Source organism: Triticum aestivum, chromosome 3D (assembly GCF_018294505.1).
Source record: "Triticum aestivum cultivar Chinese Spring chromosome 3D, IWGSC CS RefSeq v2.1, whole genome shotgun sequence".
Lineage (NCBI taxonomy): Eukaryota > Viridiplantae > Streptophyta > Magnoliopsida > Poales > Poaceae > Triticum > Triticum aestivum.
In genome coordinates, this window is record NC_057802.1 from 575,954,415 (window position 1) to 575,968,111 (window position 13,697).

The following is a 13,697-nucleotide window of genomic DNA, read 5'->3' on the forward strand; positions in this document are numbered from 1 at the left end:
CTTGCGGATGTCGAGCTTGAATAGCAGCGCTGGAGTTCTGTTTTTATGGAGGCGGCGGGCAAGGCCCCTCACATACATAAAGTTGTCATGGATGCATCTCCTCTTGATGAAGGCACTCTGCGCGCTGGAGATGAGGACGTGCATGTGAGGGCCAAGCCGTAGCGCAAGGACCTTCGCGATGATCTTGGGGATGGCATGGATGAGGCTTATAGGTCTGTAGTCAGCTATCTCCTCCGCCCCATCTTTTTTGGGGAGAAGCACGATGTTCGCAGCGTTGAGCCAGTGTAGGTTTGCCGAATGCAAATTGTTGAAGGAGTGGATGGCTTGCATGATGTCAGTCTTGATAGTGAGCCAACATTTCTTGAAAAAAATTCCAGTGAAACCGTCCGGGCCGGGCGCTTTGTCATTGGGCATCTCGTTGATGGCAGCTCTCACTTCCTCCTCAGATATGGGGCTGTCGAGGTCGGAGAGGTCATGATTACCAAAGTCGAGAGCGTCCCAGTTGAAATCCACGGGATAGGAAGTCCCCCGCCCCATCACGCTGGTGAAATGCTCGTGCATCAAGGCCTCCTTCTGCTCATGTCCAGTGACCCAGCCACCATTATGCTTAATTCTATGGATGTGGTTCTTTCTCCGGCGTGCATTCACCCTTCGATGGAAAAACTTGGTGTTGGTGTCTCCCTCCTTTAAGTTTGAGATTCTAGAGCATTGCTTTCTCCTCGCCCGCTCAAGGACCGCAAGACTGACCACCCTTCTCTTTAGCTTTGCCCTCAAGTCTTTCTCCCCAGGCGAGAGCTCACGGTCTTCTTGGGCGACGTCAAGGCGGAGTATCACCAAGAGGGCCGCATGCAAGTGAAGCTTCGCCTTCGAGAAAAGATTTCGACTCCACTCCGCTAGCCTGACACTAACTTTTTTCATCTTGTGGAAGAGTCGCAGGTACGGCTCCACATGAGGGCACACCTCGCTCCAAGCCTTGTCCACCACTTCCTGGAAGCCCGGCATGGACGTCCAAAAATTCTCAAACTTGAAGCAACGCGGTCTCCTTGGTCCACTATCATCCGCGAGAAGGAGAGGGCAGTGGTCCGAAAGCGAAGTGGAAAGAGCATGCAGCACGTGGGTGCCGAAGGCAAGATCCCAATCCGCGTTGCAGAAAAATGAATCGAGCTTGCAAAGGGTGGGGTTGTCTCGCTCGTTGCTCCAAGTGAAACGACGATTTTGCAGGTGTATCTCGCTCAGTTCGCATGCGTGGAGGGTGTTACGGAACCGGTTGATGCGGCCATGGTTGATGTTCCGCTTATTCTTGTCGCACGCGCGTTGTATTTGGTTGAAGTCACCCAGAGCGAGCCATTTGGTCCCTGGAGGTGGCTTTTAAGCCAGGAGCTCCGCGAAGAAGGCGTTTTTGCAAGAGGAAGCAGTAGGGCCATAGACCACCGTGATCTTGAAGGAAACCCCAGACTCGCGGATGAGGACTGTGGCCGATAGGCAGTACACCGAGAGCACAATATCAGACACAGCCACAACGCCGTCATCCCAAAGCAGCAGGATGCCGCCCCTAGTGCCCAGTGCCGGCCGGTGGGCAAAGCTTTTGAGCCTGGCCCCTCCCAGGAAGGAAGCCGTAAACTGGTCCAACACCTCAAGTTTGGTCTCCTGTAAGCAAGCCAAATGACACGAAGTTGCAGCGATAGTCTCGTGAACAGTGGCCCGTCGGTTTGGGCAGTTTAATCCCCTTACATTCCAACTAAGAAGGTTAATTGGTTGTCCTAACATGATAAACTAGAGACCCTGACAGCACAACAAACGAACACAACCTAGGTGCTAGATTGCACCTCCTCCTCATGGTCCAGCGCTGCTGCGCCCCCATGACCAATGAGGGCCTCCTCCACCGCAGCAGCATGCGCGTCGTCGATCTTGAACAGGCCACGGAGAGCAGTCATGACATTGTCAGGCAGCTGATCCTTGAACTGACGCTCAAATTGGTCGAGAGCCCGGCGGTGACGTCTTCGCCGTTGCGGATGATTTTTTATTTTCACTGGGATGGTCAACATGAACACCATGCTGTTGTGTGGTTAGATATGGGCGTTGGTCTAATATTCATAGGTCTTATCATAAGTGAACTCAGTGGGTGTTTACATAACATGCGCATGTTGGTACTGGGTTTTTTTTTCGGGGAGCATGTTGGTGCTGGTATTCTCCGGCTAATCTCATGTATTGGTCTATGTCAATCCGTTATAGATAAAAGAAAATAAATAGTATAAAAAATAAACTAAACCTAAAGGATTCAAGGAAGGTAAAGTGATTAGCTTATTTTGTAAGTTGCATAGTTAAAGTATATTATATCATCATTTGAAAAAAGTAAATATTATATCATGAAAATCCAGTCAGATATAAGCAAGAATTTCCTATACTAGTAGTTATTCGTGATGATTATTGAAATTCATGAGCATTAAAAATTGTAAAAAATTTAGAAATTTATGGACATTTTATAAATTCGGTCATATTTCAAATTTTGTGAACACTTTTAAAAAATTCATAAACAATTTTCAAAGTTTTAAAGAAATTCTTACATCATATATCGTTTGAAGTCAAAATTAGATAGTCTGTCTTCCATAACCAAGAGCAGCGATATTTCTCCGGCTGATTTTCGTTCGAGCGAATGGTTAGTTTTTCCACGAGCAAGAGCGCACACACGTGTTTGTTATGGGCCAGCCCAAAAGAGTATTATACAGAGCTCCCCGGTCTATGCACTACACAAGTAAAAATTGTTAATCAAATGGGAAATGATTCCCCTAAACCGGCTGATTTCCTGGATCCCATCCGCCGCCTGGCACGCACAACACGTGTCCTAGGTGAGATGCCGCTGGCTCCTGGCGATTTTTTTACAACTTCTGCAACATCACCAACGTTGCATAAGTTTCTCGCATATCATTAGCTATGTTGCAAAAAGACAAAGACAAAAAATCCACAACAGTCTTTGTTGAAAAAAAATACAATAAAAACTTAGTTGCAAAAAAAATCTGCAACAAGACCTTTATTGCAGAAATTTTCTGCAGTGAGATCTATATTGCCAAAATTTTATGCAACAGTACCTATCTTGCAATGACGAAGGGGGCCGATGCGCCAAACCTGACAGCCCACGAGCCTGGCCGATCTTTTAAAAAGACCAGTCTGTGAACGTGTAGCAGTCTAATCAAATCCAAAAAACGCTTGCAAAGGCTGCACCCTAGGGAGGCCCACGCGTCAGTCACCGTGAAGCAAAAACTTGAAAGGCTGCACCCTAGGGAGGCCCACGCGTCAGTCACCGTGAAGCAAAAACTTGAAGAAGATTTGGGGGCCAGTTAATTCAAAAATACAAATAAAAGATGAATTTGAGGTGAAAACTATACTTTCCTCTATCTTGTACTCTAGTAAAAACAAGCTAGTAGTAGGTGCAACTGCGCAGTGGGCCTGAACCTAATCCAAAGCACAAAGCATTCCTCCTGTCGCCACCATGGCGTCCGCCTCCGCCGCCGCCCCAGCCGTCTCCTTCCAGCCCGGCCGGCGCGCCCCGCTGCGGCCCCGCTGCACGCATTCCGAGCGCGGCGTCTCCTTCGACCCCGGCTCAGCCTTCTACCGCAGCGACAGCGCCCCGGGCCGCGACCTGGCCGTCCTCGCCGCCACCCTCCACCGCCGACGCCGCCCCGACCCCTCCGCCCCTTTCCTCTGCCTCGACGCCATGTGCGGCTCCGGCGTCCGCGCGCTCCGCTACCTCGCGCAGGCCGGCGCCGACTTCGTCTGGGCCAACGACGCCTCCGACGCGCTCCACCCGGTCATCGTCGGCAACTTCTCTCGCTTCGAGCCCGTGCCTCCCGAAGGGCAGAGGCGGTGGGTGGTGTCGCACCTTGACGCCACCCGGCTGCTCGCCGAGAGGTACCTCCGCCGCGAGTACTTTGACGTCATCGACGTGGACTCGTTCGGCAGCGAGGCCGAGTACATCCGGGCGGCCTTCTTGGCGCTCAAGATTGGGGGCCTTCTCTACCTCACCTCCACAGATTGGCGGTCGGCGAGAGGTTATGGCGGAAAATGGTAAGCTCTTGCCTTACTTTACTTGTTGGATTTTTGGTATCCAGTTAAAAGTCTGAAATTACTAAAATCAGATTAGGCTGTACAAGTTTGCTCAGGTGTGGTTATTAAGTAGCATTGCTGATTACTAAAATCAGATTAGGCTGTATAAGAAACTAGGATGATGTTAGCATTGCTGATTGTTCTGTAATAAGATTGTCCAATGATGAACATAAGCCAAACAGATTGCTTACATATTCAATAACTCTCTGTTGTGTATGTCAGTATATCACTGTTTTGTCAGACTGAAAAATACCAATGATGAATATAAGTCAAACAGAATGCTTCCTTTTGTCCTGTACATTGGGCCAATTTTGCTTTGTATGTATACACTCGTCTTGTTATATATAATCTCACATGATGTTTTCTTTTTGAAAGACGAATTCAAGTCTGTTTGCAAATGTCAGCCACATAACATTTTGTTCTCTTAGCTCACTGTCTTCATATGGAGCATACATTCGTCCAGTGCCATATCCGAATGAGATTGGTTTGCGAATGCTTTTAGGTGGGGCTGCCCGCGAAGCAGCTATGCTTGGATTTCACATAGAACCAGTATTCTCTTATTACGCATACCACGGTCCAATTTTTCGAGCAATGGTACGATTATGCCATGGAAAAGAAGATGGCATCAGGTTGGCTCAGTACTCTTTTATTTCCAAATAACCTCTTTTTTATCTTTATTTCCAGATAACCTACAGCCAGTTTGTGTGTATAATGGAATGCTAAGTTACTGAAGCCCCTTCTATTTTTGGCAGCAATTATGGTTTCATTTGTCATTGCAAGAGTTGCGGCCAGTCTCAGACTTTTGGATTTGACGAATTGGGGCAGATTTCTTGCGGATGTGCAGATAGAACAGTAGGTACATTGAATCATGCGGCAGTAGTAAATACCTAGCGACAACATTGTCATAGTCAGGCTATGTGACAACTCTAGTCGTTTCATGTGTTTTACTGAACTGATTTTAGGACTTGGAAATTACTTTTCCTTTAGTGTTTTACTCCTTTTCCTTTTTTTCTCATAGAGAAATTATATTATTTGAAGCTGATAAATATCCTGTTTTACTGATCAGTTAATCGTTATTTCTACATAAGCTGATTACTGTACCACAAAAGATCTTATTAGCCCATGTTTAGAACTAAATATTTGACTGATGTTATGGTAGTATATAATAACCATTTTATTTTACAGGATGCCACTTCAATCACAGTTGTAGGCCCACTTTGGACAGGTCCTCTACATGATCGCTCTTCCATTACAGAAATGCTAAACTTGGCTGTAGAATGGGGATGGGCACACACAAGTGAGAATGGTGTCACTTTGGAAAAACTTCTTGGCACCATGATTGAGGAGAGTGACCCAAGGTTACCGCCTGGATATATAAGACTTGATGAGGTATGTCTTGCAGTTGGAATCTGTACATATTAAAATGACTGTGATGTACAATTGTTGAGTAAAGTCAAGCTAAATTTGTTATGCAATGTCAGATTGCCAGCCGAGCAAAAGTTAACTCTCCACCGCTCGGTACTCTCATCCATTCATTGCAGAAGGTATGCAACTTTTGCATTTTTGTTATATCAAGTATGATTAATTTGCTAAATCCTAAGGAATGACCAGGGTGCTTCATTTAGGTTCTTATATGACATAGTTGTGCTTTCCTTAATAATCATATGCAGTTCGGGAACATTCTGTTGCCATTTCATCATTTTATATAGTAGATGAGCATTGACTCTGAAAATGTTATCATACTCTGAATGTGAACAGGAAGGTTATGCTGCTTGTAGATCTCATATAGGTGCCAACGCCGTCAAGACCAACTGTCCCATCAGTTCATGCATTGTGGTCGCACGGGAGATCCGAAATTTGCGTTAACCGCAAACTACACAGTACACACTTTGAATTTTGCTAACTCCACAATGTGTGTATTGTTAAACTGCACAAATTGTGGCTTTGCGCTCTAGTTTCTTCAATGTTCCAGGTGAACACACGGTTCCAAAACCAGAAGAGAGCTTGCTCATTGGCAGTGGTCTGAAATCGGAACACATTTTGCTGTCCTACACAACAGAAGTTGCAAGTTTTGATCTTGGCGCGTGCAGCTGGTTGTTTCATGCGCAACAAAGTTCTTGATAGGACATTGTAGCTATTCAGCTGCTTTGTTTGTAACAGTAGCGTTCTTTTTCTTGAAGATTCTTCCTTACTACTCCCTCTGTTTTTATTTACTCTGCATATTACTGTAGCTTTGTCTTACGTCAAACTTTGTAAACTTTGACCAAGTTTACAGAAAAATTTATTAAATTCTATAAATTTTTTATTTACTCTCATATTAATGCACCTTTATCTGAAGAAAATAATAACACAGAAAACACAAAACAGGATGGGTGAAAACTGTGCTTTTTGTGGAAAGCTAGGGTCGCCATAAGTTAAAGTTTACTTAAGTAAAGTTGAAACCTTGCAAATTTTATACTAGTTTATTTGGATATTTATGATTGATAGAAGAAGACTTCCAGCATTCTACCATGGGCTGGCGTGATTGCAATTTGCAAATATGGAAGTCGTGTACATCATAACTAGACTGGAGCTAGCCAGATACTTGGTTAGTATTTTCAGCCCCTGCACCCAACCAGTAGCCCTCTTGAATCCAATAAATAGCAAACGTACCAGAATTGGCATCAAAGATATATGGCATACTACAGGAAAAACAAAGGAGTTGTGTCACCAGCCAGGCTCCTCTACATGCTAGATCACAACATAGTGGTGCAACTAATCTTCCGAATGCCTCCCATTCACAACAAACTACGCGTGTGTAACTCCAAATTGATGTGTATAACTAGCATGCTCATTTGATATCGGTATCTCTTTGATCCCAAAACATAACAACAATGTTACTTGATGAAACACATAGCTGTCATGGACGAAGAAGGATTTTATTCACGGGCCCATGTGATGGCAATTTGCAAATACATTTGCTATTTATTCACGGGCCCGTGATATACACATGTGATGGCAATTTGCAAATACACAGATTACTTGGTAAATAGCAAATGTACATTGGAAGTATCAACGTGTGTATATCACGGGCCCATGTGATGGCAATTTGCAAATACGAAAGTCCTGTGAATCCTAGCTAGGCTGGATTTAGGCCACCTGAAAATGAGTTGGGCACTGCAATACAATTTGCAGTTCAGAGCATAGTTGCACAACTATGGTGTTGAAGAACTCCCGTTCCCAACACACTACATGCTTAACTCCAAATTGGTACGCATAACTAGCTTAACTTCAAATCTGCAAACTTATTTTTTTAATTTGTGATAATTTTCAAAAATCGTTCCTTCTTTCGTATTGAAGAAACTTTTAAAATTTTATGCCATGAAAATTTTTAATATTCATGAAATTTTCCAAATTCATGATCTTTTTAACATTTTAAGTCGTTAAAGTTTTTAAATTCACAAACTTTTTTCAAACTTTTGAACTTTTGAAAAATTCATGACACTTTTAAAATTTAACTCATGGCAAATTTTATAATTCATGAACTCTATTTTAAACTTCTTAACTTTCTTGAATTTATGATTTTCTTTCAAAGCTAACGGGTGAGGCGAGCAAGCGGGGCAACCCACCTTGTGCAATATTGGGTCGCGGCCGTCTGGGATGCGAGCGACTGCCAGCTTCTTAACCGGCGCTTAAATCACTGACTAGGAGCTTCTCAAATAGAATGTGCCAAGCACAGTAATTTGCTCCAAATTTCAAGAAATCCTCACTTTTCCAAAAAAAATCAAAAAAATTCAATAAATGTTCACTTCTCCAAGCACACTGCATAATAAAAAGGAAAACAAAGGAACATAAAAAAAGAAAAGAAGATGAAAATGGAAAACGAAAAAATATAAATATAAACCGAACAAAACCGTTTGAAAAAAGAGAAAAAAAGGAACAAGAAAGAAGGAAAAAAGGAAAATAGTAAAAGGAAAGAGGAAAGTGTAAAGTGTAAAGTGTAAAGAGTAAAAGGACTAGAATGAGGTATATAATCATATATAATGACTGTGCCTGGTTGGTTATAGAGTCATACTTTGAACAGGAAGTTGTTGGTTTGATTCCCGCCACGCTCACATTTTTTTACATGTTAAAATTTACAAAAGAAAAAAGTTAGATGGCCTGGCCCAGCCCACTGTATAGGTGTACATCGTGTTTAGGCGGCAAAGCAAAAGTGTTTCAAAAATGTACTTGAATTAAAAAATTGTGCTTAGGACACAAAAAAATGTTGTTCTCATTTTTAAAAGGTACACGACATTCAAAAATTGTTCTTAAAAATGAAAAGTTTTTGATGAATTCACAAGATGTTCTTGGGGTCCAAATGGTGTAGTCATAATTCAAAATATGTTCTTGGAATTTGAAAATTGTTCGTGGGATTAAAGAAAATCTTATAATTCAAAATCTATTCTTGGAATTGTTTGTTCTTTGATTCAATAAGTGTTCAAGGAATCGAAAAATGCATGTAATTCAAATTTTGTTCTGTGAATTGTCTTCCGATTCAAAATATGTTCACAGATTTCAAAAGAAAACTGTGGCTTAAGAAAATGTCAACATAATTAACATATTATTCTTGAAATTCAAAAGTTGTTCCTGAAATTTTAAAAATAATGGTGGCATCCATAAAATGGTTGCAGGATTCAATTTTTTTCATGGAATTTGAGATTTGTTTCTGGATTCAAAAAAAACTGTAACCCAAAATGTGATCTTGGAATGCAATAATTGTCCTTCAGATTCAAAAAACATCGTGGAACTGAAATTTTTTCTTGGATTAAAAAATCATGGAATGCGAAAACTGTTCCTTTAATTCAAAAGTTATTCTTGGAATTTATAAACTGTGTGTGGGTTTCTAAAGTTATGTGTATTAAAAAATATTCTAATAATTCAAAGTTTCCGTGAATAACTCAAGAATTGCACTTTAGATTAAATGTTCATGAAATTCAAAAAATGTTCATAAATGAAACAAATTGTTCGTGGATTCAAAGAAATGTTAAGATAGCTGAAAAAATTGATCTTGGATTCATAAATTGTTCAGGATAGCAAAAACATGTTCTGGGTTTAGAAAGTGTTCACGAAATGAAACATTATTCTAATTCAGAAATTATTCTCGGAATCCATAAAAAATATTCAAGAATTCAAAATATGTTAATCAAATTAAAACATTGCTACTGAAATTTAAGAATTGTTCATGTATTCAAAAAATGTTCCTGGTGTTCGAAACATGTCCTTGGATTCATAATTTATTTGTGACAGTAAAAAATGTTCTTAGATTCAAAAGATTTTCATGTCCAGGATGCACGTTACTGTCGAGCATCATGCCGCTGTCCCACGCATTTTGGACGAGGTTCGTCTACCAATTAAAATCTATACTGGCCGGCTCGACCTGATGAATCTCATGACAATTACAGCAACACATAATTTGCTTGGAGTCCTTTTATTTTCTGAAGGATAAAGTGACGCACAAACAAATTCCCTGAGGCCTTGTTCGGTTTGGGAGGGTTTGAAGAGGTTTGAAAGGGATTGAAGGGGATTAAATCCCTTGCAAGTCAAAATCCTTCTCAAACCTCCCCAATCCCCATCAATCCCTGTGGCAAGGGGATTAACCGAACATGGCCTGAGGGGATGCCTCGAGGCGATGGCAATCCTTGGTTCGGATATAACTGTTGTGGTTTTAGTTCAAGGAGTACATACATATTAGGGGAGAGAGAAGGGATGCCGTCCATAGTGACGTGACTGTTTAGGGTTGGGCCCCTTCACTAATGAAGGTTCTTTAATTATTCCCTATGAGGAAGTCGCCTATTCCGTGGCGCGTAATTAATTTGCGTCCATGGCAGCATTGCACGCAAAAGTGAGCACTGGCCGAGCAATACTGTGGTTGGTTTGAGTAGGCAATAGCAGCTCATCTAACTCCATCCACAATTGCCAATCAACAATAGCAATGTCTGAATCGCTTGATAGCGGCCCAGCCGACAGTGATAGGTTTGCAAATAGTACAGTTGAAGCGTCCAATTCATGTGACATACTTCCTTTGTAAACTAATATAAGAGCATTTAGAATTAGAATACTCAAATAGTGATCTAAACACTCTTATACTCCCTCTGTCCCATAATAAATGTACTAAGCTCAAGACACTTATTTTAGGACGGAGGGAGTATTATTTTACAAAGGTTGTACTATTGATTGTGCGAATTTCAAGTCGAGGTTGCATGTCACTGTCGAGCATCATGCCATCTGGCCAAAGCGTCAGGACGAGGTTCCTCTACCAGTTAAAATCTCATGGCTGGCTTGAGTTGATGAATCTAATGACAATCACGAAAACCGATCATTTGCTTGGAGTCCATTTCGTTTTATTTTCCAAAGGATCAAGCGAGGCGCGTAAACTGCAGATCAAACAAATTCGGTGAGGGGATACCTCCAAAGGGATATGGCAGTTACATGTTAAGGGTAAAGGGATGCTTCCATAGGACATGACTGTTTGGGTTTGGACATCGCTTCACTAATGATGGTTCATTAATTAGCATATGCTAATTAACTATTGGCATATGTTAATTTATTTCTAACAGACATGAGGATGTCGTCTTCCCAGTGGCGTGGAATTAACTCGTGCCCATGGCGGCATTCCACGCCAAAGTGAGCCCTTGCGGTTGCTCTGAGTAGGCAAGGGCAGCTCATCTAACCCCATCCACAATTGCTAACCAACAATAGTTGTGTCTGATTCGCTTGATAACGGCCCTGCCGATGGTGATAGGTTAGCAAAAGATAGTGTTCCGTTCGGTGCGTGAAAGCATTTTTATTTCACCCATCGATAGTAGAACAACTTGCAACTACCACCAGAAGGAAATGAATGCCTTAAAGAAAATTTCCAGATCGGTAGAAGAAGAACTTGCCCTACCACCGGAAGGAGTTGAATGCCTATAAGAAAAGTTCGCCCGAATAGTATCCTTGACCCGCCGTGCATCAGCCAGGTCGTCTGCCATTCTTATATAAGGTCACCACCCATACTGACTCCCCCACGCAGCAGCATTGCATTGTGCGTAGATCCAGGAACCACCTAGCAGTCAAGGAGCACAGGTAGTAGCTAGGATAGGATGGTGAACCTGGTGGAGGCGCAGAAGCCGCTGCTCCACTTCCTGATCAAGTGGGCCGGCCTCCGGCAGCACACCGTCGACGTGGACGGCGCCGGCACGGTGCTCACCTTCTGGGTGCCCAAGGACAAGGTGCCCGGGAACAGCTCCACCGTCACGCCCGAGGAGAAGCAGAGCGAGACGAAAGCCAACTCCCGGCGGCCATCCGTGGTGCTCGTGCACGGCTTCGCGGCCGAAGGCATTGTCACCTGGCAGTTCCAGGTTTGCACTTTGTACTTGCAGCAGCACTTTGTTATGCTACGTACATTCCGTCGTTATGGTTGATCAATCCATTCATGCTGTCCAGGTTGGTGCGCTGGCGAAGCACTACGACGTGTACATCCCGGACCTGCTCTACTTCGGCGGCTCCACGTCGCCGTCGACGGACCGGTCGCCGGGGTTCCAGGCCGAGTGCCTGGCCGCCGCGCTCGGGAAGCTGGGCGTGGACGAGTGCACGGTGGTGGGGTTCAGCTACGGCGGGATGGTGGCCTTCAAGATGGCCGAGTCGCGCCCCGACCTCGTCCGCTCGCTCGTCGTGTCGGGCTCCGTCGTCGCCATGACCGACTCCATCAGCGACGCCACGCTCGAGCGGATCGGCGTCCGGTCGTCGGCGGAGCTGCTGCTGCCGGAGTCCGTCAAGGGGCTCAAGGCTCTGCTCTCCATCGCCGCCCACCGGAGGCTCTGGTTCCCGGAACGCCTTCACAGGGACTTCCTCGAGGTGATGTTCACCAACCGCAAGGAAAGGGCGGAGCTGCTGGAAGGTCTGGTGGTCAGCAACAAAGACGCCACCGTCCCCGTTTTGCCGCAGAAAATACTCCTGCTCTGGGGACACAACGACAACATCTTCAACATAGAGCTCGCCAAGACGATGAAAGAGTAAGCTCCTAAGGTTCAGACATGAGCGTAAGCTCAAGCTAGCTAGCGTATGAGCTGAGATATTAACAGATGGTTTTTGATGGGGTATACACAGGCAGCTCGGGGAGAAGACGATGCTGCAGAGCATAGACAAGGCCGGACATCTCGTGCACCTGGAGAGGCCCTGCGTTTACAACCAGCACCTCATGGAGTTCTTGGCATACGCCACTGCTGAAGCTTCCAAGGAGTCTGCAAATTAATTAGTAGATCGATCGATCATTCTGGAGAGTGCTTAATTAATTTGTTCACAGAGAATTGGGGTCCCATTTGTTGCAGTTTGATTGATTGTTTGCCCGTGTACAAGATATTATGAGTGTACGTGATGCATAATACCATGGAGGGAGCCAGCACCGCGCAATTTGCCTACTTCTTTTTTGCATCTCAACATTTTCATATGTACATCCACTTGAAATGCTTCAACATGGATAGTGGATTGAGGTTACAAGAGCATCTCTAACCCTTCCCTTTAAAAGTTTTAACTTCTCAAAAGATTATCCTTTGAGAAGTTAATCCATATACCAACCATTTCTCCAAAACATTTAATGCACTAATGACACATTTTCACTCTTGCTTTTCTTTTGTTCTCCTAAATATGTTAGTACTAAGAAAACAGCCCCTCCCCGACCCTCTCCCTCTCGCGTCGCCCCACGCGCGACCGAGAGGGAACCCTAGCCACCGCCGGGCCTCCCTCCCTACTCTCCTCCTCCCTCGCCGCCGCCCGAGGGCACGGCCGGGCGAAGCCTGGTCGTCGCCGTCGGCGGTGGGGTTCTTTCGTCTCCCCGCGCGGTGGCTTCGGCGTGGGATGCGGCGGCCGGTCGAGGGCGCGGCGCTTGGCGGCGGGCGTGGCGGTGCATCGACGCCAAGGTGCGGCGGCGGTGTGGGCTAGCGGCGCGGTGGTGGCACGCTCGTGCAGGCCGGGGATGGGTGGCTGCGGCGCTCAGATCTGGTCGGCACACGGCGCGTGGCATGGGCGCCCTTGGCTGTGAGCGGCCTCCCTCTGCCGTGGCGATCTGCTGGTGGGGGGTGGCGGCGCTGCAGTCCTGGTGTTGTAGGCCAGCGGGTGGTGACGGCGCGGCGCGTCCGGACACGCCCCTGTAGCTGTGGGCTGCCGGCGACCCTCGGTGGAGGTGGGCGGCCCTTGTCTAGTCGGGCACATGCGGCTGGACGGCGGCGCTCGACGCGGGAGGGCCTCCCTGGGGAGCTACCTCGGCTGCAGCGGTGGGTCGATTTGGTTTCCCTTGTCGGCGAGCGCGCGATTGCGGATGGCCTCATGGAGAGATGTTCAAGCTACCATGGTGGGGTGACATGGGGTGCTCGTGGGGGAGCTTAGTACGAGGGATCGCTAGCCTCGATGCGGTCGCGCCACCTGTCGCCGGCACATTTGCCGGTCCGGATGCGTCCGCTCCTCCTCCTCCTCCTCCTTTCCTCGTGTTCGGTAGGGAGCTCGGTTGGAGGGATGGGTGGCCTCGATGCGGTCGTGTCACCTGTCGCCGGCATGGGGTGTGTCGGTCCGAATTCGTCCGCTCCCCTTTCTCCCCCGTT

At 45.6% G+C, this 13,697-nt stretch overlaps 2 protein-coding genes across 2 annotated transcripts; both read left to right on the forward strand.

Moving 5' to 3' along the window:
- Positions 1 to 3,442: 3,442 nt before the first annotated feature.
- LOC123080600 (tRNA (guanine(26)-N(2))-dimethyltransferase) lies at positions 3,443 to 6,399 on the forward strand. Its single transcript, XM_044503540.1, has 6 exons — positions 3,443 to 4,062; positions 4,530 to 4,730; positions 4,854 to 4,953; positions 5,287 to 5,490; positions 5,583 to 5,645; positions 5,860 to 6,399. The coding sequence occupies exons 1-6, from the start codon at positions 3,488 to 3,490 to the stop codon at positions 5,965 to 5,967; spliced, it is 1,251 nt and encodes a 416-aa protein (XP_044359475.1). The 5' UTR covers positions 3,443 to 3,487; the 3' UTR covers positions 5,968 to 6,399.
- Positions 6,400 to 11,113: 4,714 nt separating this feature from the next.
- On the forward strand, positions 11,114 to 12,521 carry LOC123075567 (epoxide hydrolase 3). Its single transcript, XM_044498139.1, has 3 exons — positions 11,114 to 11,462; positions 11,548 to 12,116; positions 12,211 to 12,521. The coding sequence occupies exons 1-3, from the start codon at positions 11,205 to 11,207 to the stop codon at positions 12,353 to 12,355; spliced, it is 972 nt and encodes a 323-aa protein (XP_044354074.1). The 5' UTR covers positions 11,114 to 11,204; the 3' UTR covers positions 12,356 to 12,521.
- The last annotated feature ends 1,176 nt before the right edge of the window (positions 12,522 to 13,697 follow it).